The sequence below is a fragment of the Sapajus apella genome, unplaced genomic scaffold (assembly GCF_009761245.1).
Source record: "Sapajus apella isolate SASKATOON/1434 unplaced genomic scaffold, GSC_monkey_1.0 scaffold6, whole genome shotgun sequence".
NCBI lineage: Eukaryota > Metazoa > Chordata > Mammalia > Primates > Cebidae > Sapajus > Sapajus apella.
In genome coordinates, this window is record NW_022436946.1 from 75,875,502 (window position 1) to 75,899,852 (window position 24,351).

The 24,351-nt window shown below is 37.4% G+C and overlaps 1 protein-coding gene across 50 annotated transcripts in view; it reads right to left on the bottom strand.

Annotated features, from left to right (window-relative positions):
* The window catches only part of RIMS1 (regulating synaptic membrane exocytosis 1), a 496,468-nt gene that overhangs the window by 9,875 nt on the left and 462,242 nt on the right, over nucleotides 1-24,351 (bottom strand). For all 50 annotated transcript variants that reach the window (XM_032275542.1, XM_032275541.1, XM_032275540.1 and 47 more), the window contains one exon: nucleotides 452-590. In XM_032275542.1, coding sequence (XP_032131433.1) covers nucleotides 452-590 — 139 coding nt within the window. The remainder of the gene's footprint in view (nucleotides 1-451; nucleotides 591-24,351) is intronic.

Consider the following 24,351-nt stretch of genomic DNA (forward strand, 5'->3'; position numbering starts at 1 on the left):
GTTACTTACATGTATGAGAATGTTAGAAAAGCTTAGGATTCAAAATAGCTTGGAGAAAATTAAGAACATATGAAATCAGTTCCTTACTTCTAAATTTTAATGTAGACTTTGGTAACAGGGACAGGCTGAGTTTCCCATATGAGAGTCCATTACATGTGGCATTTCTACACTAAACATCCAGCAAAGGACTATTCTGGGCTTTCCTAGATGGAGGAAATCAGTTTGTTCATGTGGACTCAGAATTTCTTCATCCTTGAAACATATGAACGACCAGGTATAGAGGTGTGTCCATGTGTTCTTACTTACAAGCCATCAGGGTAGTTTAAAATGGATGGTTGAACTTCTGGTTAAATAGACAGCTGCACAGTAACACTCAGCAGCTTTGTTAATTTTACTGATTAGTACAAAATTTGTGGTTCCACAGCCATGCGGACATGCTGACAGCACTTACTTGCCCTCAGAGCTGTAACTGTTGATGCTGCCATCAGTAGACTCTCGGCTTGGCTGTCTTACCATCTTCCTCATTTCAGCTGCCATGCCTGTTTCTGTGCTTCTCTGGATGGTACTTTTTAACTTTTTGTGGCCTGACTCTGACAGGAGAGAATAAAAGAAACTCTAAGTTTTATTTAGACAGTTTTTCCCTGAATATCAATTGATCCTGCAATACAATAGTTAATTTTACACATAATTACAAATTTAATCAGAAAAATAGTGGCCTAAGAGAGTACTTTGCTTGATTCAGGCTCCTCGCCAGCGTATACTTGGCTAAGAGTAGCACTGGATGGTACGCCATGGCCATAGTTTCAGTGACTTCCTGCATCTCAATCAGCCAAAATGAACTCAATGTATTATCGATAGTGACAACTTTACTGAAAATCTGAATGTGGCACCCAACTGTTAGGTGGAAAGATAATGGTAAACAATCTAATAGGTTTCTCCTAATACAGAATTCTCTAAATGTGTATGAATAGTCCCAAATGATAGGTCATGTCCTTTTAAGGAAAAGGTGCTTGGAATCCAGTATGAAAAATACCACAGTTTTTGTACTATCACATATCAGCAATCCTCATAAAGAGAAACTAGTATTTTACTTGATGATTTTTGCAACACTTTAACATACACTATATAATATTTATACTCATTTGGGATGGCATATAGGTTATGGAGTTAGGTATAATAGATTTTATCCTAATTCCAAGGCTACACAGCTATCTCAAGCCCTGAGTGACTTCTGACTGGCAGCTTTGGGGTGTACACCTCCATCTGCACTGGGAGTTACACACATTTTCATTTCAATTCTTGGTAAGTTCAGAGGAATTTTCTTGAGCCACTTTGAAATGCACTAATCAGCATTCTATTCAAAACATGGAAATAAATCCTAAAATATTTATTTGCTTACATGTATGAGCAGTATCAATAGGTTAGGAAAACTGTTAGACTTTATTCCATCTATACATTCTATATACATTTCTGGTTTTCTCTTTAGTTTTTGTATAGTATCACTTAATACCCATTAATAATATATGAAAAATGCTCCCTATATAATTACATACATAATAAATACTATATAAACACTTTAACTTTTCAATCCTCATAAAACCTCTATAAAGCAGGTACCTACATACACTCTTAGATAAGCCATATGAAACACTGCATTTTTTTCCCTCTCATTTTTGGTCACTGGATTCCTTTTGTAAATTGTCTAATCAAGGACATAATAGGTTATGTTATATGGACTAATGCTGATGCTTTCTACACATTGTTTAAATATGTTATTAAATTTTATTTTTTATTGTTCTTTGTATTGCTATTTTTGCTTACAAAGACAATATGTGTATGTTACAAAATATTTAAATATTAAAAGAAATTACAAACATTGAATGGTCCCTATAATTTCACCACTCAAGGAAGTCAATGGTTAATAATTTGGGAATTATTTTTTCTTTATACCTATACACACTTCTTCACTTGGCTACTGCAATCCACCCTCTCCATTTTTCTTTCTTTGTCATTGGTTGTTACCTCCCAGTCTCTTCTGCTGGATTTTTCCTCTTTGAGATTTTTAGATACAGAAGATCCCTAGACCTCAGGCCTCAGACCTTCTTGCTTTCTTCTACAATTACTTCCTAGGTGATCTCTAACATAGCTTTAACACAGCTAACTAAGCCATTCATGCCTTTATGCCCCCAAGTATATATCAAGGACTTAACCTTTCTGCTAAATGCTGAAGTCATTAACCCAATTACCTAGTAGCTCCATTTACAGATATAATAGGCACTTCAACATGAACATATCCAAGACAGAACTCTTCCCCACCTCCACCACACTGTCATCTCCTACTGCTAAATCCTCCTCCCTTAGCAAATGGTACTGCCATTCACTCGGCTGATCAGGCCTAAATTCTTGTAATCATCTTTGATTCCTCTAACATACCCCGCACCCAATCCATCAGCGAATCCTCTTGGCTTTACCTTCAAAATGCATCACACTCTGGTCATTCTTCTTCCTCTCCACAGCTCCAATCCTATGTGCAGACACTACTATCACTCAAAAGAGCACTGTCATACCCATACAGCTGGTCTCACTGCTTCTATTCCTTTCCTCCTCAGAATATTCTTGACATAGCAGCCATAGTGATTCTTTAAAAATGTAAATTTGAATATATCATTCCCCTGCTCAAGATCTTCTAATGATTAATCACCAAAATAAAATGAAAATCCAAAATTGTTATCATGACCCCGGAAATGCCATATGATCTGGTCCTCGGACACTTCACATCTCATCTTCTGTCCCTCATTCCATATGATCAATGCTTTCCAGTCACACTGTCTTCCCTGTATTTCCTCAAGCCTGTAAGGATGCTTCTTCTGGGCCTTTTTTACTTCTATCTGTCCCTTCTGACTTTCTTGCCTTGTTCCTTATTCAGATTTCTGATTCAAGAGAGGCTGTCTCCTCAGAGAGGCTTTTTCTGCTTTTATCACTCTTTATCCCTTTTGCTGTGCTTTTTCTTCGTAGCACTGCTTCATCTCATATTAAACCTTTATTTGTTTGTGATCTGTTTTCCAGTTATAATTTATTTCTTTTTAAAATTATACTTTAAGTTCTGGGGTACATCTGCAGATTGTGCAGGTTTGTTACACAGGTACACGTGTCATGGTGGTTTGCTGCATCCATTCCCCCATCATCTATGAAAGCAGGATCATTGTAAGTATTATTCATTGTTATTTCTCATATCTAGAACAGAGGTATAAACTGTTGATAGGGAAATCACACCACATATACTAATGTGCAATTTTCACATTCCATTTAACACAAACAGGTATAGATTTATTCTTTTTAAGGATTGCAATATTCCATTTTATGACTGTGGTTTCATCATTAAACCATCTCTTTATTAATGGGTTTTTGGATGTTTCCAGTTGTTATAGGAAAGTTTCTACAGAATGAATTGCTAGAAGTTGAAATGCTACTGAAAGGGTAGGTCAGGAGTTCGAGAACAGCCTGGCCAACCAACATGCTGAAACCCCATCTCTACTAAAAATACAAAAATTAGCGAGGCGTGGTGGTGGGCACCAGTAATTCCAGCTATTCAGGAGGCTGAGGTAGGAGAATCACTTGAACCCGGGAGGCGGAGGTTGCAGTGAGCCGAGGTCGCACCATTGCACTCCAGCCTGGGTGACGAGCAAAACTCCATCTCAAAAAAGAAAGAAATTTAAATAGCGATTTCTAAATTCCCCTTTAGAAACACGGTAGTGATTTATACCAACAGTCATATGGATGTTCCCACTTACCTACCTATGGCTCAAGAATTCTCTACCTTTCCCCTTTTTGGACTCTATCTTGTCCACTCGACTTGTTATTGTAGAAGATGCACACTTACCAAAGGCAGGGACTTCATTTATGGCCATTGTAAATGCTGTTTAGTTTAGTTTTGGCATTTATTTATTTATTTATATACTATGATTCCTTTCTAGAGGTAATTCATTTATGAAGTCACTGCGGTAGAGCAGCGGCAATTCATGGCCACATACTGGCCACTCTCACTTGAGGGACGGGGCAAGCCCTAGAGGTATATTACCTAAGTATTGAGCCAAGGTGAATTACAAGTGTTTTTCCAAGGCAGCACGAGACAATAAAATTAGGTTAGAACACCAGTTATTGAAAATAATGAGGATCATGGCTAGAGAAATTACAGGAACTTTAAATCTAAATGGTGAGGTGCTGCTGGCAATTGAAGGAGAAACAGTTAAGAGGATCAGCAGTATGGCAGGTTCAGGTTAGAGTGTTAGTTCATTCTGTGTTTTGTTCACTCATCCATCTATCCATCCAATAAATATTTATGGAGCATCTATTATGTGTCACACACTGCTCTAGGTGCTGGGGATATATGGATGGATGACAAATTTCCTGCTTAAAAGAGGTTACATTCTAGTTTGGGTGTGTATTCAAGAAAGACAGTAAACAAAGACATGATATCGCTGATAGTAACTGCTATGGGAAAAAAATCAGGCAGGATGAGGGGGTAGTGAGTGACAAGGTAAAGCAGGAGTGGTTTTATTTGAAAAAGAGCCAGGGTCTGATTAGGCAAGGCAGGGGGAAGTGAGGACACAAGCCACAAGGAAAGGAAAGCAGTACACTGTCAGGATCGGTCGTGGTGATGGGGGTTGTGAGTAATGGTGGCTGTGGCAGAGGGGAAGAAGAGGGCTGTAGTTCTTGCAAGTGGTGCACAGGTCCCCAGGCTTCCTCTCCAGTCTTTGTAATGTCGATGTTGACTCCAACCCAGAGGCATCACCAGTGATCTCGGGCTCTGTGTGTTGCTGGCAGTCCAGCGGCGGTGGAGTGCAGACTGTCAATAACTGATTTCTCTTGCATTATCTAACACATGTTTCACGTGACTGTTGTTAGTTATATATTTGGTAATGAGTGAAAATGAATGAAACGAAAAACTTTATAAGTGGAAAATCTTTATTAATTTGTATGTTTTAGTTGGGATATCGAGTTTTCTTAAAGAAGGGTGTGTCTACAGGGTGTCTCAAAATTCTTAAGAGCAGTTTTAAACTTTAATAGCTTCCACAGTGTAAAGGATACAAATGCCAGAAAAACAGCATTTGAGGGGCTAGTTATTGAACTTTCTTTTATATTTACTTGATTTGGGGAATTTGAATAATACATTTTTAACATTAAAGTTTTTGTTTTATTCCTGCTCATTGAAGATGGCAGATGAACTGACATCTATTGTCTTATTCATATTAATAAGTATTCATGAAAAGAGCTTTGATTGACTAAGCAATATAACAGTCCAGGCAGAAGCTCAATAAACAGTTCTAGTTTTGAATTCACCTTATTCAAATTCATAAGGGCCCTAATATTAATTTGGAATGTGAGGATTAGAAGAAACATTATTTTATAGATGTGGAAACTGTAAATCTGCAGAAACAGAATTCATGCAACAACTTGGTTCAGCACTTGCTCTGGGTCCAGTCTTTTCCAGTGCTAGTTATACAGCAATGAGCACAACAGACAAAATTGCTGCCCCAATGAAGCTTACATTCTAGTGGATATAATGACTTGCTTAACATCACACTAGTTACCAGCAAGCTGAATTAGAAACCTGTCTTTCTAAATCTTAGTCCTGCAATCCTTCCATTGTACAACATTTTAGGAAAACGTAAAGTCTGGTCTTATTTATTTTGCAAATAAAACAATGGTTTATCTACACAGGTATTTTCATGTATATATTCACATATGGCTTTACAAGTTCGTTTGTAAAAGTTTGTTAAAAAGCATAAATATTCTATATAAGCACAAATGTATAATTATCTGCATCTATATATATATGCTATAATTATAACAAATATGGGTTACATCTATGTAATATGTTTAATATAAATATAGTTCACTAAAACATATACATATTAAAAAATACTGTTATGCTTTTTAAGAATGCCATAATTATTAATTATTGATATCCACTGAAGAATCATTAACCTTATAAAGACATGAAGCCTTATTATGACATGAAACTTTTGATTTGTGAACACCATCCCAAGTAGTTTATCAGGAATAAAAAGATCAGAAAATTAGTGCATTTAATATTCTCTAGTCATAGTCACATGAAAAACTACTAAAATCCAAAATGTTTGGGGACAACATTTCCCCGTGTTCTGGAAGAGCAAACTTTTTCTCAAAGAGTATTCCAAAAGGCGTCATATTTACTTGTGAACTCTTTCTCTCTTTGCATATTTAGAGATATGTGTTATATTTAGAAACACCAACTGATTTATTAATTCATTCTATAAATACTCATTATACACCAAGAACCTATGATATACGCATTGTTCTAGGTGCTTCAGATACACGAGTAATAAGATAGAATAGGGAATACAATAAACATGTATTTATAAGTTAGGACCATGAGAAACAGGTCAAGGCTAGAAAGACAGACAGACAGATAGAATATATTGACAAGCAGATACAATTAAAATCTATGGTGCTAAATGAAACAACTTAGGGAGGAAATGTAGACAAACAGGGTAAAGAGAATGGAGCTTGGAATATTCCCACAGTTAGAGGTCCAGAATAAAATCAAGACTGTCAAGCAGGCTGAAAAGGAGGAGCTCTTAAGGTGCGGCGGAAACAGTAAGGGCAATGGTACAGAAATCAGAAGAAAGCGTGTCAAGAAGTAAAAAATATGTTGTTGATTACTACTTAAGAGTTTTACAAGAAAAAAGTATAGCAGTGACCACAGTGCTTGGATTCACGGAGATAACTGACTCTCAGAGGAGCAGATTCAGTGAAGCAGTAGGGTTAAGTCCCCGAAAGGAACAGCCAGTCAGAAGAGGGAATGAGAGGCCAGTAAATAGAGACAGCTCCTATGACTATTTTGAAAAGGTTTACTGTAATTGAGAGGTAATATTTGGAAAGTCACATAGTATTAGGGGAGACTGCCTTTTTCTTTAAGATGCATGGTAGCAGAGCTTATTTCTATGTAGACTGGAATAATTAGATGAACAGGGAAAAACACATTATTAGGCCTAATAGTATGGGTTAGAGAGAAAAAACCACCTTAAACTTCATATGGAACCAAAAGAGAGCCTTCATAGCCAAGTCAATTCTAAGCAAAAAGAACAAAGCTGGAGGCATCACACTACTGGACTTCAAACTATATTACAAGGCTACAGTAATCAAAACAGCATGGTACTGGTACCAAAACAGAGATATAGGCCAATGGAACAGAACAGAGGCCTCAGAAAGAACACCACACAACTATAATCATCTTATCTTTGACAACCCAGAAAAAAACCAGCAATGGGAAAAGGATTCCCTATTTAAAAATGGTGTGGGAAAACTGGCTAGCCATATGCAGAAAGCTGACACTGGATCTCTTCCTTACATCTATTACAAAAATTAACTCTAGATGGATTAAAGATTTAAACATGAGGCCTAACACCATAAAAACTCTAGAAGAAAACCTAGGCAATACCATTCAGGACATAGGCATGGGCAAGGACTTTATGACTAAAATGCCAAAAGCAATGGCAACAAAAGCCAAAATAGACAAATGAAATCTAATTAAACTTAAGAGCTTCTGCACAGCAAAAGAAACTATCAATAGCATGAACTGGCAACCAACAGAATGGGAAAAAAAATTTGCAATCTACCCATCTGACAAAGGGCGAATATCCAGAATCTATGGAGAACTTAAACAAATTTACAAGAAAAAAACAACCCCATCAAAAGTGGGCAAGACACTTTTCAAAAGAAGACATTTATGCAGCCAACAAACATATGAAAAAATGCTCACCATCACTGGTCATTAGAGAAATGTAAATCAAAACCACATTGAGATACCACCTCATGCCAGTTAGAATAACAATCATAAAAAATCAGGAAACAACAGAGGCTAGAGAGGATGTGGAGAAATAGGAATGCTTTTACACTGTTAGTGGGAGTGTAAATTAATTCAACAATTGTGGAAGACAGTGTGGTGATTCCTTAAGGATCTAGAAATAAAAATACCATTTGACCTAGCAATCCTGTTACTGCGTATATACCCAAAGGATTATAAATCATTCTATTATAAAGATCATACACACATATGTTTATTGTGGCACTGTTCACAATAGCAAAGACCTGGAACCAACTCAAATGCCCATCAATAATAGACTGGATAAAGACAACGTGGCACATAGACACCATGGAATACTATGCAGCCATAAAAAAGGATAAGTTAATATCCTTTGCAGGGACATGGATGAATCTGGAAACCATTATTCTCAGCAAACTGACACAAGAACAGAAAACCAAACACTGCATGTTGTCACTCATAAATGGGAATTGAATAATGAGAACACATGGACACAGAAAGGGGCACATCACACACCACGGGTGGGGGGGAGGGGAGGAATAGCAGGGGGTGGGGGATTGTAGAGGGATAGCATTAGGAAAAATACCTAATGTAGATGATGCGGTGATGGATGCAACAAACCAGCACCATGGCAAGTGTATACCTATGTAACAAATCTGCATGATCTGCACATGTACCCAATAACTTAAAGTATAATAAATAAATTTATAAAAAAGAGATTTTCACAGGAAATTTTCACTCTGTGTAGAGGTAGAGTGTAGGCAGGAGTGGAGGGGAATTGCATAGTTGAATTTAAAGCCAGGAGAGCAGCATATTTAAAGCTCCTGAAGAGAAAAAGCATGGCCCCTCAAGATAACTACATTTCATGAATGACCAGAGTTAATTTAATGGTGAGTGAAGATAGTGAGGTGTGAAGTCAGAGAAGTAAACACCGCAGGTGGAGGGCCTTTTATCTAAGGCTCTCAGGGTGCACAGTTACATATCATTTGAGCTGATGTTGTATTGTTATTAAGGCTGTTCTTAATGATCTCAAGGTCCTGGTCTTCCTTATACCAATATTACCTATATAGAATAGAGTATACTTTGTATTATATGCAATCTAATAGAGTAAAATTGTCATATATCTAAAATTATTTCTTAAAAGAAAATATGCAGCAGTTCCTTGTTGATGTCAGATTGGAAGCATGTGGTAACCATGAAGTTAAAATTTTTATTAGTCTTACCTAATAGTGCCATCATTTTCTTTAGTATTTAAGCAAATAAACACAAATATTCCTTTTGTGTTATGCCAAAGTTTTTGAATATATTTTATCCTAAGTCAGATACATACAACTATAAAAATTTCATAGGTTAGAGGATTATTTTTAGAAAATGGCACAAGAGTTCTTTGACTTTTATTGTTTTCTTCATTTTCTCTCACTTATTCTCCAGGTTAATCCTATCGATCATAAACTCCATTATGCTCCTTCCATTTTCCCATTTTCCAAAGATATTTCTAATGAAAGAATATAGTGCTCAAGAAATTAAAAACAGTATCATTCTGAATATTTTTGTAAGACAGATGGAATCATTCTTCTGATATTTTCCTTCAAGAGAACACTTCAAATCTTTCCTAGTGATGTACTTATCCTTTTTTATTCCATTTCCCCAACCCAAAAGATATAAAATGTTTTCTTTTGTTACTATGTACTTGTTATTTACAGATACTAATTCAGAAAAGGATTCATCTGTTCCAACATTGACCTTTATTTTTATTTTCAGCTCTTCCTTGGCTAACTGTCATTCTTTCATTAAAAACCTGGTGTTGTTATGATTGACTATAAAGCCTTGCCTGTCAGATCTCCTTAGATTACTCAATCACACTTATATTTTCAGCAAAATGTTAGCTAATATAACTTTGATTTTTCCCTACGCCCAGCGGTTGAAAGTATAAAAAACGGCAAGTTCGATATGGCCTTTCATATGTTTTAAATAATGTTGATATTAAACTTAATAAGCCTGCCCAAAAATATTTAAGAGATTTGTATTCATTGAAACATAACCTCTGTACTACACCTTGTTTTGGCTAAAGCCAGATAAGAGAGGGGGAAACATCCAAATGCTGAACTTCTCACTGTTGTAAATTGTTTGATTTTACAGCTTCATTGTTTCCAAAGTATTTCTAGTGTTAGGAGCTAAATTATGTCCGTCTAAAACACATGTTGAAGCCCTAACCACTGTACCTCAGAATGTGACTGTGATTAAGTTAGAATAAGGTGATTAAGATGGGCCCTAATCCAATTTGACTGGTGTTGTAGAGCAGGAGATCAGGCATCACAGAGAGACACCAGGGGCCACCTGCACAAGAGGGAACACCTTAGGAAAAGGCAACAAAACAGCAGCCAAAAGCAAGCCAAGGAGAGAGAGCCTCAGAAGAAACCAAACCAAGAAAGCAAGCCAAGGAGAGAGAGCCTCAGAAGAAACCAAACCAGCTGACACCTTGATCATGAACTTTTAACCTCTAGAATGTTAAGAAAATAAATACCTGCTGTTTAAGCCAACCAGTCTATGGTATTTTGTTATGGCAGCCCTAGTAAACACATACATCCAGGTAGTGGATTTTATTATTTTATCACGCTGTTTAATAACTGTGATGATTTAAATACTTAAAGCATGTGGAGATAAATAATCACCTAAATTGTCTGAGGATAAGATTAAGCCCCAAATGCTGGGATGGACTTATTTTCAGGTTGCCTTAAATAAGCAGTGGTCCGAAGGCTAGGCATGGTGGCTTATACCTGTAATCCCAGCACTTTGGAAGGCCGAGGTGGGAAGATTGCTTGAGTCCAGGAGTTCAAGGCCAGTCTGGAAAACACATCTGGACTCCATCTCAGTTTTTTAAAAAGTGATCTGAAGTATTACATGGGTATACTGAAATCATTTATTAACAACTCTTGACAACAGGAAGATAAAGGCTCAGATTTTATTTGCTCAAGAGTAGTAAAAACACCGCATTTACTTCACTTTTGTTTTCTTTACTCTCCTTTGGTCTAAGTTAATACCTCAGATGAAGCTGGATTTCATTTACTAAGCATAAACCTAGAATATCTCCTATCTACCACCCTGACTATAATAATAAAGTAATACTTCAGGCTGAAACCCAGAAAGAGGCAAATGCTTTATTGCACTGTTTCATATAATTTTAAAAACTTTTATTTAAACTCAAGGTTTTGGGGAATCTTTCCTCCTATCCAATCTCAACAGGGAGCCTAATATTCCAAGTGATTTGAGGGGCAACTCTGGAATCAGAATGCCTGGATTCAAGTACCAGCTTTACCACTCATTATTTCTGTGCCTGCGGGCAGCCTAGTGAGCCTTTTTACACCTTAGTTTCCTCATCTGTGAAATGGGGGGATCAAAATACCTAGTTCCTAGGTTGAGTATTAAATGAAATAATTCATGTAAAGCACCCAGGAAAGTGCCTGGTACCTATTTAAAGTTTTGTTGCAGAATAAGGTCTCAAAATACTCTGCACAGATTACATCTTCAAGTAGAATGATGCCAATTCTCCTTGCTCTATTCAAAGCACACATTCTGGGTTTCACATTTAACTCCAAGTGCAATTTAGAATGCAGTACTATTAAGCTGTAACATGTCACAGATAATTACATGTGCCTCTAATATCCATTCTCACCACTTCTTTTACTGGTAAACTTCCCATCCTCTAAGCTAAGGGCTGACCATATTTCCCTTCCCTCCTCTGCTCTTGAAAGCATGGTGACATGATGGTGGGAGCTAGAGCAAATACTTTGGGTCTAAGATAGGAGAATTTAATGAAGCTGGGGAAGCCTATGCCTCTGACATGATGAAGTCACTATAACAGCCCAGACTGGGATGCCCTTTGGGACTATGATGCAACAGTTGTGATTAAACACTGTATCTGTGTGTACCTGGCTACAGGAGCCTACCGTGTACCAGAGAAGATAATATTCTAAATAAAAAAAAGTGTGGGGTACCTGGCTACAGGAGTCTACCGTGTACCAGAGAAGATAACATTCTAAATAAAAAAAGTGTGGATTTTTAAAATAATAAAAGTAGTTTTAGGAAGAATACTCAGTTATTTAGCTTCAGATAGAACATTTTTATCCTCTACACTTTCATGTTTGGAAGAATAAGCCTCCTCTTCTAATAAGAGAGTTAATGGAAATTTTTCTTCCCTACAAAGTCTCAGAGAATGTTGGATTAGAGGTGGGGAAGATTCTAGCAATAAACACCGTTTATTAAATACCCTCATGGCACCCCACAGGGTACAATAAACAGAGGTGTCCTTTTCTTTTTTTTTTTTTTTTTTGAGACCGAGTCTTACTATGTTGCCCAGGCTGGAATGAAGTGGTGTGATCTAGGCTCACTGCAGCCACTGTCCCCAGTGTTCAAGTGATTCTCCTGCTTCAGCCTCCTGAGTAGCTGGGATTACAGGTGCCCGCCACCATGCCCGGCTAGCTTTTTTTTTTTTTTTTTTTTTTTTAAGAGACAGAATTTCTTTATTACATAAAGATAAAAGGATCAATGTAACAAGAAGAGCTAAAGATCCTAAACATATATGCACCCAATACAGAAATACCCAGATATATAAGACTTACAAAGAGACTTGGACCCCCACACAATAATAGCGGGAGACTTCAACATCAATATTAGATAGATCAATGAGACAGAATGTTAACATCGATATCCAGGACTTGAACTCAGATCTGGAACAAGTAGACTTAATTAACATTCATAGAACTCTCCACTTTAAATACACAAAATATACACTCTTATCAGTACTACATCACACGTATTTACAGGTTTAAATGAAATATTGGTTGGCTGCTTGTTAATTATTTTATTCCCTCATTTTTTTTTTATGTAAAAAAAAAAAAAAAAGAGGGGGAGTTTTAACAAGGCCCAGCTGAATTGCAGACGACTTATGTCAAATGGATATCAAGGCAGCTACTACATTCAACGAATTTAGGACATTTGTTGGTGATATTTTTCTTAGAACTTATATATTTAGACATTTATCCTAAGTATCAATATCATTGGGTTTAAATTTACTATCTTGCTATTTGTTTTCTATGTTTAAAATTCTAATTTTTAATTGACATGCAATAATTGTACAGATTTATGGAATACAGAGTGATATTTTGATAAACATGTACAGTATAAAATAAATCAGGGTAATTAGCATACTCATCACCTCAAAAATTTTTTGTTTCTTTGTGTTGAGAATATTAAAAATCGTCTCTTCTAGTAATGGAAATATATTATTAAATATAGCTACTATAGAAAAAAAAAAAAAAAAAAAAGAGACAGAATTTCGTCATGTTGGGCCAGGTTGGTTGCAAACTCCTGACTTCAGGTGATCCACCTGCCTCGGCCTCCCAAAGTGCTGAGATTACAGGTGTGAACCACCATGCCTACCCAGAGGTGGCCTTTTTAAAATTCTGAAAAAGACATATATGTATGAACTTCTTAATTATTGTGTGGCAATGACTGTACTGCACAAGTTATAGATAAAAGAGAGAGTTTTAGATCACAAAGAAAATTTTAAAAAGTGTTTTCTATATTCTGTAAAATGAAATAGATTCTCTGTACTTCTCACCACATTCCATAAAATGAACTAGATGGATTTTCATCAAAATTGAAATGGTCTGATTTAGAATACAAGCTATGTCATATATGTGAAATTCTTTTTGGGAGACCTAGGAGGGCAACTTAAAGAGATAGGCAGAAATTCTTGAGAGAACTTGAAAAAGAAGTACAACTGATCTAAAAGAGATGTAGCATATGTAATTAATCATCAATAATGAAGTCCCCACACTGAAACTCAAAATCACAGCATCAGGTACTCTAAATGGTAGGGTGATAAGGGTTAATTGGGCAGTTTTTGTTGAGGGTCTCAATGTAGTTTGAAAGAACAGCAGAGAAAAGTATTTATTTATTCTTGAGTGCTTATGATTTTCCCAATCCACAGTAGAGAGGCAGACAGCACATGTAAGCATACGTTTCTAAGGAAGGGGGAGCAAAATGCTTTGAACAACTTACGTGACCATTACTGAGAAGTTGGAATTATTATTGTTCATGTGAACTAGTTAAGTGTTACAAGGAAAAAATAAAAAATGTTTAATTATCTCCTAAAGGCAAAGTTTGTGTAAAGAGGCATTTGTGATTTCTTTACATCTTTTAGTTGTACACATTTATCATATGAGGATTAGCCATGATTTCCTAAGAAACCAGAGAGCTATAGGTCTGTATATAAAACAAAAATTCACAAAGATGAAATCAATAAGTGAGTTAATCAGTACAGGTAGTTCATAAGAACATATTATATTCAAGACACTATGAAAAGATAGTCTCATCTTGGCCTTCAAACCCTTGCTTGCGGCCCTACTCTGTTCTTGCTTTAAAGGGTCCTACTCTGCCCTCTTTGGATCTTACCTCTTCACATAGCATATAGCCTTCCCTGTGCCACAGGCCAAGAGGGGGCCAAGAAGATGTGCCCACCAGGAGTCCATGCCCACTCAGAGCCCATGTTCCCTTCTGAATTAACCTTCAGATCCATGGGATCCTAGAATCTCCAGCCAAAATGGCCCTGAATTCAATTCCAGGACTAGCCCAGATGTCTTTCTAGGGTTTACTCTCCTGAGGATAGATAGTATCAGCAGTGTGCATACCCTGAAGTCCAAATGGCAATGGACAGAGGGTCCTTGCACCCTTGAACACGTGTGCAAGGACCCTCAAAATATAGGACAGAGCCAAGGTTTGGGAATAGAAGAAGGTGGGTGTCAGGTTTTAGCAGGAGGTGGGGTAAGTCAGGCAGAAGCACAGAACTCTGGGGAGCCTGAGAATTCTGAATTGAAATGTGACCTCCTTGGTCATTAAAAGGATATTTTTGTCAAAGAAGGAGACTAAAAGACCTTTTATTTAGCATTTTGTTAGTTTGGTTTATAACTTTTAAATGGTATATATGTATGTTTATTTCCATTATCGCTCAGGGTTTCCAGCAAGCCTAGAATCTCTCAAGTATAAAACTGTCCCATGCTTCATAAATAATTAATCCTTTATTTTGATCCATTTGGAGGAACTATCATTAGAACAAGTGTATTAGGTAATTTTGTTTGGAGTTTTGGTCAGACTCTGAAAAAACTGAGACCTGCCCTAGCTCAAAGTATGGATATGAAAAGAGGAAAAATAGGCAAATAAACTAAATTGTGCTAATCTGAAGCCTGGCCACATAGGCCTTCGTAGTAATTTGAGAGTAGGCTGTATGACATTGATAAAGAATCACTCCATGACTGGGGAGAATATAACTTATGCATAAAAAATTAATCTGGTGGGGGGGAGGGTTCCAAGATGGCTGAATAGAGGCAGCTCTGGAATGCAGTTCTCAGTGAGAGAAATGCAGAAGCCAAGTGATCTCCACAGTTCCAAACAAGGTACCAAGTTCATTTTGTGGGTCTTGTTGGACAGTGGGTATAAACCAAAGAGGGCAAGTTGAGGCAGGGTGGGGCACTGCCCCACCTGGGAGGTATGTGCAACTGACCGGAGGATCAGGGGCTCTCCCCCTCTGGGACTTTGGTTCGAATACTGTGCTTCATCCAAGCTCTCCACAACCCACAGAACAGGAAATCTTTGCTGGGATGAAAAGCCCCCGTGAGCTGCCTGAATAGGGCTGAGCAGCAACTCCAGTGGTGCTGGGGTTGTCAGCACAGATCTAGGTGGAAGCACTGGCCCACTCCGAGAAAGTCCATGGGACAGAGCTACCCAACCCCTAGAAAGAAAGGGAACTGAAAGCAGGGAATCAGGGCATATGGCTAGGACGATCCCTCCCCCACAAAGCCCAGCAGGCTGAAGCCCTCTCACTTGAGAGTATCGCAGCCAGCACATCAGTTAGAGCACAATCAGGAACGATCAGCTCAGCGAGGGGAAGGACAGCTGCCATTGCCGAGGTGGGCCTAATCTTCCTGAGTAAACAAAAGATGCAGGAAATCTAGGCAGCAGCTCCACTAAATCTGTGGCAGCCCAGCAGCACTTCTGCAGGCAGACAAAGGAGAGGCCATTTTCCCAAGCAGCTACCTGAAATCAAAGCTAGATAAATCCAAGAAGATGGGAAGAAACCAGTGCAAAAAGGATGAAACCATCAAAGACCAGAACGCCTCACCCCCACCAAGGGATCACAACTCCTCACTAGCAAGGGAACAAAACAGAATGGAGAACAAACTTGACAAACTGACAGAAGCAGGCTTCAGAAGGTGGGTAATAACAAACTTCTCTGAGCTAAAGGAATATATTCTAACTCAAGGCAAAGAAACGAAAAACCTTGAAAAAAGGTTAGACAAAATGCTATCTAGAATAACAAGCTTAGAGAGGAACATAAACAATTTGATGGACCTGAAAAACACAACACAAGAACTTTGCGAAGCACACACAAGTTTCTATGGCTAAATTGCTCAGGCAGAAGAAAGGATATCAGAGATTGAAGATCAACTCAATTAAATAAAATGAGAACGCAAGAAAAGAGAAAAAAGAGTGAAAAAAAATGAACAAAGCCTCCAAGAAATATGGGATTATGTGAAAAGACCTAATATACACTTGACTGGTGTACTGGAAGATGAAGGGGAGAATAAATCCAAGCTGGAAAACACTCTTCAGGATATTATCCAGAACTTCCCCAACCTAGCAAGGCAGGCCAACATTGAAATACAGGAAATACAGAGAACACCACAAAGATACTCTTCAAGAAGAGCAACCCCAAGGCACATAATTTTGAGATTCACCAGAGTTGAAACAAAAGAAACTACATTAAGGGTAGCCAGAGAGAAAGGTCAGGTCACCCACAAAGGGAAGCCCATCTGACTCACAGTGGATCTCTTGGCAGAAACCCTACAAGCCAGAAGAGAGTGGGGGCCAATACTCAACATCCTTAAAGGAAAGAACTTTCAACCCAGAATTTCAAATACAGCCAAACTAAGCTTCAGAAGTGAAGGAGAAATAAAATCCTTTACAGACAAGCAATTGCTGAGAGATTTTGTTGCCATCAGACCCGCCTTACAAGAGCTACTGAAGGAAGCACTAAACACAGAAAGGAACAACCAGTACCAGCCACTGCAAAAAAGAACCAAATGGTAAAGACCAATGACATAATGAAGAAACAGCGCCAACCAAAGGGCGCTGCCTTAACTTCAGCCCTTGTTACTGGTCTATTCAGGGTTTCAACATCCAACCAGTAACAAAATGGTGGGATCAAATTTACACATAACAATATTAATGTTAAATGTAAATGAACTAAATCCCCAATCAAAAGACACAGACTGGCAAACTGGATAAAAAGTCAAGACCCATCAGTGTGCTGTATTCAGGAGACCCATCTCACGTGCAAAGACCCAAAACAAAGGTATGGAAGAAGATTTACCAAGCAAATGGAGAGCAAAAAAAAAGAAGCAGGGATTGCCATCCTAGTCTCTAATAAAACGGACTTTAAACCAACAAAGATTAAAAGAGACAAAGAAGGGCATTACATAATGGTAAAAGGATCAATACAACAAGAAGAGCTAAGTATCATAAATATATATGCACCCAACACAGGAGCATCCAGATACATAAAGCAAGTTCTTAACAACCTACAAAGAGACTTAGACTCCACACAATAATAGTGGGAGACTAATACTCTGTTGTCAATATTAGACAGATCAATGAGACAGAAAATCAACAAGGATATCTAGGACTTGAACACAGATCTGGACCAAGCGGACCTAACAGACATCTACAGAACTCTCCACCCCAAATCCACAGAATATACATTCTTCTGAGCACCAATTGCACTTATTCTAAATTCGACTACGTAATTGGAAGTATATCACTCCTCAGTAAATGCAAAAGAACGGAAATCATAACAAACAGTCTCTCAGACCACAGCACAATCAAACTAGAACTCAGGGTTAAGAAAATAATTCGAAACCGCACAACTTCAAGGAAAATGAACAACTGGCTCCTGAATGTCGACTGGATAAACAATGAGATGAAGGCAGAAATAAAGATGTTCTTCAAAACCAACGAGAATGAAGACACAATGTACCAGAATCTCTGGGACACATTAACGCAGTGTCTAGAGGGAAATTTACAGCAATAAATACCCCCATGAGAAACAAGGAAAGATCTAAAATTGACACCCTGACATCAAAATTGAAAGAGCTAGAGGAGCAAGAACAAACAAACTTAATAGCTAGCAGAAGGCAAAAAAGAACTAAGATCAGAGCAGAACTGAAGGAGATAGAGACACAAAAAAAACCCTTCAAAAAATCAATAAATCCAGGAGCTGGTTTTTTGAAAAGGTCAACAAAATAGACAGACTGCTAGCCAGCCTAATAAAAAAGAAAACAGGGATAAATCAAATAGATGCAATAAAAATGAGAAAGGAGATATAACCACCGATTTCACAGAAATACAAACTATTATCAGAGATTACTACAAACAACTCTATGCACACAAACCAGTAAATCTGGAAGACACAGATAAATTCCTGGACATCTGCACTCTCCCAAGACAAAACCAGGAAGAAGCTGAAACCCTGAATACACCAGTAACAAGGGCTGAAGTTAAGGCAGCAATTAATAGCCTACCAACCAAAAGAAGTCCAGGTCCAGACATGTTTACAGCTGAATTCTACCAGGTGCGTAAAGAGGAGCTGGTACCATTCTTTCCGAAACTACGTATTCCAAAACAATAGGAATCCTCCCTAACTCATAATGAGACCAACATCATCCTGATACTAAAACCTGGCAGAGGCAAAATCGAAAGAGAAAACGTCAGGCCAATATTGATGATGAACATTGACACAAAAACCTTTAAGAAAATACTGGTAAACCAAATGCAACAGCACATTAAAAAGCTCACTCACCACAATCAAATAGGCTTCATCCAGGGGATGCAAGGCTGGTTCAACATATGAAAGTCTATAAATGTAATCCATCACATAAAAAGAACCAATGACAAAAACCACATGATTATCTCAATAGATGTAGAGAAAGCCTTCGACAAAATTCAACAACGTTTTATGCTAAAAACGCTCAATAAACTAGGTATTGATGGATCGTATCTCAAAATAATAAGAGCTATTTATGACAAACCCACAGCCAATAGCATACTCAATGGGCAAAAACTGGAAGCATCCTCTTTGAAATCTGGCACAAGACAAGGATGCCCTCTCTCACCACTCCTCCATCTAGCAAGAGAAATAAATAATGGGTATTTGAATAGGAAGAGAGGATGTCAAATTGTCCCTGTTTGCAGATGACATGATTGTATTTTTAGAAGACTCCATTGTCTCAGCCTAAAATCTCCTAAGCTGATAGGCAACTTCAGCAAAGTCTCAGGATACAAAATCAATGTGCAGAAATCACAAGCATTTTTATACACCCATAACAGACTAACAGAGAGCCAAATCATGAGCAAACTCCCATTCACAATTGCTACAAAGAGAATAAAATACCTAGGAATACAACTAACAAAGGATATACCGGACCTTTTCAAGGAGAACTATAAACCATTGCTCGAGGAAATAAGAGAACATGTAAAAACATTCCATACTCATGGATAGGAAGAATCAATATCAAGAAAATGGTCACACTGCCCAAAGTAATTTATAGATTCAATGCTATCCCCATCAAGCTACCAATGACCTTCTTCACAGAACTGGAAAAAAAAACACTTTAAACTTTGTATGGAACCAAAAAAGAGCCCACATAGCCAAGACAATCCTAAGCAAAAAGAACAAAGCTGGAAGCATCACGCTGCCTGACTTCAAACTATAGTACAAGGCTACAGTAATCAAAACAGCATGGTACTGGTACCAAAACAGAGACATAGACAAATAGAACAGAACAGAGGCCTTGGAAGCAACAACACACATCTACAACCATCTGATCTTTGATAAACCCAGCAAAAACAAGCAATGGGGAAAGGATTCTCTGTATAATAAATGGTGTTGGGAAAACTGCCTAGTAATGTGCACAAAGCAGAAACTGGAATCCTTCCTGACACCTTACACTAAAATTAACTCCAGATGGATTAAACATTTGAACATAAGGCCTAACACCATAAAAAATCTAGAAGAAAACCTACTCAAAACCATTCAGGACACAGGCATAGGCAAGGACTTCATGGCTAAAACACCAAAAGCAATGGCAACAAAAGCCAAAATAGACAAATGGGATCTAATTAAACTTCAGAGCTTCTGTACAGCAAAAGAAACATTAGAGTGAACCGGCAACCAACAGAATGGGAAATAATTTTTGCAATCTACCCATCTGACAAAGGGCAATATCCCAAATCTACAAAGAACTAAAACAGATTTACAAGAGAAAAACAAACAAGCCCATTCAAAAGTGGGCGAAGGATATGAACAGACACTTTTCAAAAGAAGACGTATATGAGGCCAACAAACATATGAAAAAATGCTCATCATCACTGGTCATAAGAGAAATGCAAATCAAAACCACATTGAGATACCATCCCACGCCAGTGAGAATGGCAATCATTAAAAAGTCTGGAGACAACACGTGCTGGAGAGGATGTGGAGAAATGGGAACACTTTTACATTGTTGGTGGGAGTGTAAATTAGTTCAACCATTGTGGAAGACAGTGTGGCGATTCCTCAAGGATGTAGAAATAGAAATTCCATTTGACCCAGCAATCCCATTACTGGGTATATACCCAAAGGATAATAAACTGTTCTATTATAAAGACACATGCACACATATGTTCACCATGGCACTGTTTACAATAGCAAAGACCTGGAACCAACCCAAATGCCCATCAATGAAAGACTGGACAAGGAAAATGTGGCACATATACATTATGGAATACAATGCAGCCATAAAAAATGATGAATTTGCGTCCTTTGCAGGGACATGGATAAATCTGGAAACCGTCCTTCTTAGCAAACTGACACAAGAACAGAAAATCAAACACTGCATGTTCTCAGTCATAGGCGGGTGTTGAAGAATGAGAACACATGGACACAGGGAAAGGAGCATCACACACTGGGGTCAGTTGGGAAGGGCTAGGGAAGGGACAGTGGGAGGTGGGGAGGGTGGGAAGGGATAACGTGGGGAGAAATGCCAGATATGGATGATGGGGGGATGGAGGCAGCAAACCACCTTGCCATGTATGTACCTATGCAACAACCCTGCATGATCTGCACATGTACCCCAGAACCTAAAGTACAATAAAAAACAAAATGTTAACTTCATATGTAATACTAGATTTTCTGGTAGATGCATTAAAATGCTTTTTGAAAAGATGAAAAAAATTAATTTGAGCCTGTGTACTTAATTGATTTGTGAAACTGCTGGCTGATTGCTTTTCCACTGACTGTGGTTAGAATAAGTACTAAATAACAAAACATAGCTGTGTAAACAAAGAGATAAAGAAAACCCTTAGGAAATAAAAAGAAACAATTTGGTGATAAGAACTGTTACAACGAGTATTAAAACCATTAGGTCTTTAGTTTTCATCTCACTCTTCATCTTTTAAAAATTAGATGAAGATGAACTTGAAATATGCAATATACTAAAAAAAATACTGAAGAAAAAATCTGGTGGATTAAGGTTTACCAATCTTCAGAACCGAATTACTGTATCTTAAGGAATTGACTAAATTAATTCAAGTACAGTATTTAATGATTCTGTGTGAGGAAAAACAAATGTGCCTAAGTGGATGTCTAAGCTTTAATGAATGAAAATATTACAAAATGAGAGAGAAAAATGCTAAAATATTACTGATTCTAATTTGACATCCTCAGCAAAGTCAATTACTTTCTTTCTGCCTTTCTTCTTTTCAGAGTTTGCTTATTACTCTCAAGGCACTGTCCTAACTTGACTATAAACAATGACAATTCTGATAGTTTGAGGTGTAGGAGGTGTGTTCAGTGTTCAACACACAAGAAAATGTTTGATTCTGGTTTAGCTACACTTCAACAAGTAGGAATGAATGAACATGGCCAAGATTGTGGAATTGATAATTGTTTCCGAGAAGGAAAATACTGTAATTCATAAGGTAAAAGAAACTTGACACTTTTTCATTATAGCAGGTGTATCTTTATAAGAATATTAAATACTGGTTTATGCAATATTAAAGCAGTACTAAAAATAAGCACTGAGCGGAAAACCCTAAAGTTCAATTACTAGGTGGGTTAAATTGATCCATTTTAGAATAGAACAGATCAGAAAGGTAGCGCTGAAACCTTAAAACTAAGTGATGGAATCCAAAGTCTGCTCAAATAATCCAAGGTGCAGTAAGTGGTTACTTAGCTCCTTACCAACAAAATGAAAATTAGAGCCTTAATCTTTCCACTTCTAAGGCTTTGACCTTTACTGTAGATAAAAGTTTAATTTTAATTTTGTTTTAAAAAAATAGTCTTATTATGAAAACAGTGGACTGTGCCCTTTATTCCCAGGATTGTTTGTTTCAGAAATAACACACATTGCCACATTCAATTTGTTCACACTCTTAACAGGCCAAGTCCAAGGTCCAGTGACTTTAGCATCTCCCTGCTTCAATAAATTGTTATATAACAGGTGGTGCAACCTGGCGGCAGCCATAGTTTCCCAGTGAATGGCAAATCAATCACTGAAGATTAGACACAGTCCAGAGAAACCACTTTTAGTTCTTACTGATGTTCTTGGAGACAGGGAGATTTTGCTTGCAAACCTAATTCCTAAGTATGCTCCTTCAAATTGCCCCTTCAAAGGCACAAAAGGAAGAAAAGTAATGTATGTTCCTGTTTAAACTCTTGGTAAATTGATTTTGGTTGTATTTCTCTATACAATAAGTTCATATTTTTTGGAAAGAAAATTAAGCAGTCCTGTTTTAAATCAATCTGAGGAAAAACAGAACAGTTCTGTGGATTTTAAAGTTTCACGTACCATTTGCTAAGTTAAGCATAAAAACTTAAAAAATATTAAAAATGATGGAACCCTAGAAAGCATGGCAAACATAATTATCTCAGGAGTACATTAACAATTTTGATGAAAAATGGTAGGTAATTTTGTAGAGGTTAAATACCATGAAAACATATATCATCAATCTCAATTGCTGAATGAGATACTTTTACCTTTTATTTTCCTCTCAAGGAACCACAATATAATATTGATGTGGAAAGTCATGATTCTCACCATCACACATTTATGGAACGTCCAACACAGACTATGAGGTCTGATTCTGATCCAGAAATTTCAAAACAGGTTTCCAGAACCAGAGGCCAGGTATTTTAGCTTCCTGTTTTGAAACAGCTGTTAAGATTTCTGCCCTTATTCTAATACTCCACATTCTGACTTGCTGTGAGCCCAAGATGATCTAGGCTGTCTCCTGGTTAGACTGCAACCCAGAGTAGAATAATTGTATTCATAAACAATTCCACTATTTGATAATTATGTTCAGTTTTTTTGAGGACAAAACCAAGGATGAGAGAGGTTAAATGATTTTGCTGAGATCATAGCCAGTAAATGGTAGAATTAGAACTCAAATTCAGGGGTTCTAGCTCCAAGTTACTAAATGCTTTGCACTTTAAAATGTACCAGGTGAACTATAGCTAAGGGGATTGTCTATCTATACAGTGACTGTTTGAGTCCTGCCCATTGCCTCTTAACTTCCTCTTGAATGCTGGTCAGCACTTCAGGACATGACCTCAACAAATTACATTTCTCTCTTCCTAACTCTGGCCTTCAAATGATCCCTGATTCTTTCTACCTTTCTGGTGTCCTTGGGAGAGAATTTAGTCAACTTCTCAGGGTATACTTATCACACTTAAACTACATATGCAAATAAACATAAAACTGTAAAATTCAAATATGGACAAAGTTTCAAGACTTAATTAAAGTTGTCATAATAGGGCTCTAGAAATAAAAACAGGACAAGAGTTTGCGCTACACATCTCAGCATCTGCAGAAACCATGTTTCTCCAGAAGGGTATTGTTATTTTACCAGAGTAATAATCCGTCTTTTACAAGGACACACATTTTGACTTCCTAGCACTTGTCATTAATCCTATGATAGCATTATGGCTGGGGGGATGGCATACATAGGTGAAATATCAATTAATTTGCATAAGAACCACTGATACTTGACCCTCCGGAACACAGGTGCACACACAGCACACACATACATACATACATACATAAACATACAGACACAAACACACAGAGATATGAGAGAAAAGGAATAATAGCTTTCATTGTTATAAGTACTTTAAATGCTTTTGATCAGAGTTGACAAATATAATTTTAAAATTTCAAGTTTTTCATTCATATAAAAAATCTCATCTTTTTAGGGGAGGGCACATTTTCTCATATCCATTTGTCTTTAACTTTCACGGGAAGACAGATTTCTCCCATACTTCCTCCCAACTACATCCTTATCTACATGAAACCTCTCCTTTTCTGTACTAGGAGCATGGTATTCTTCCTCCT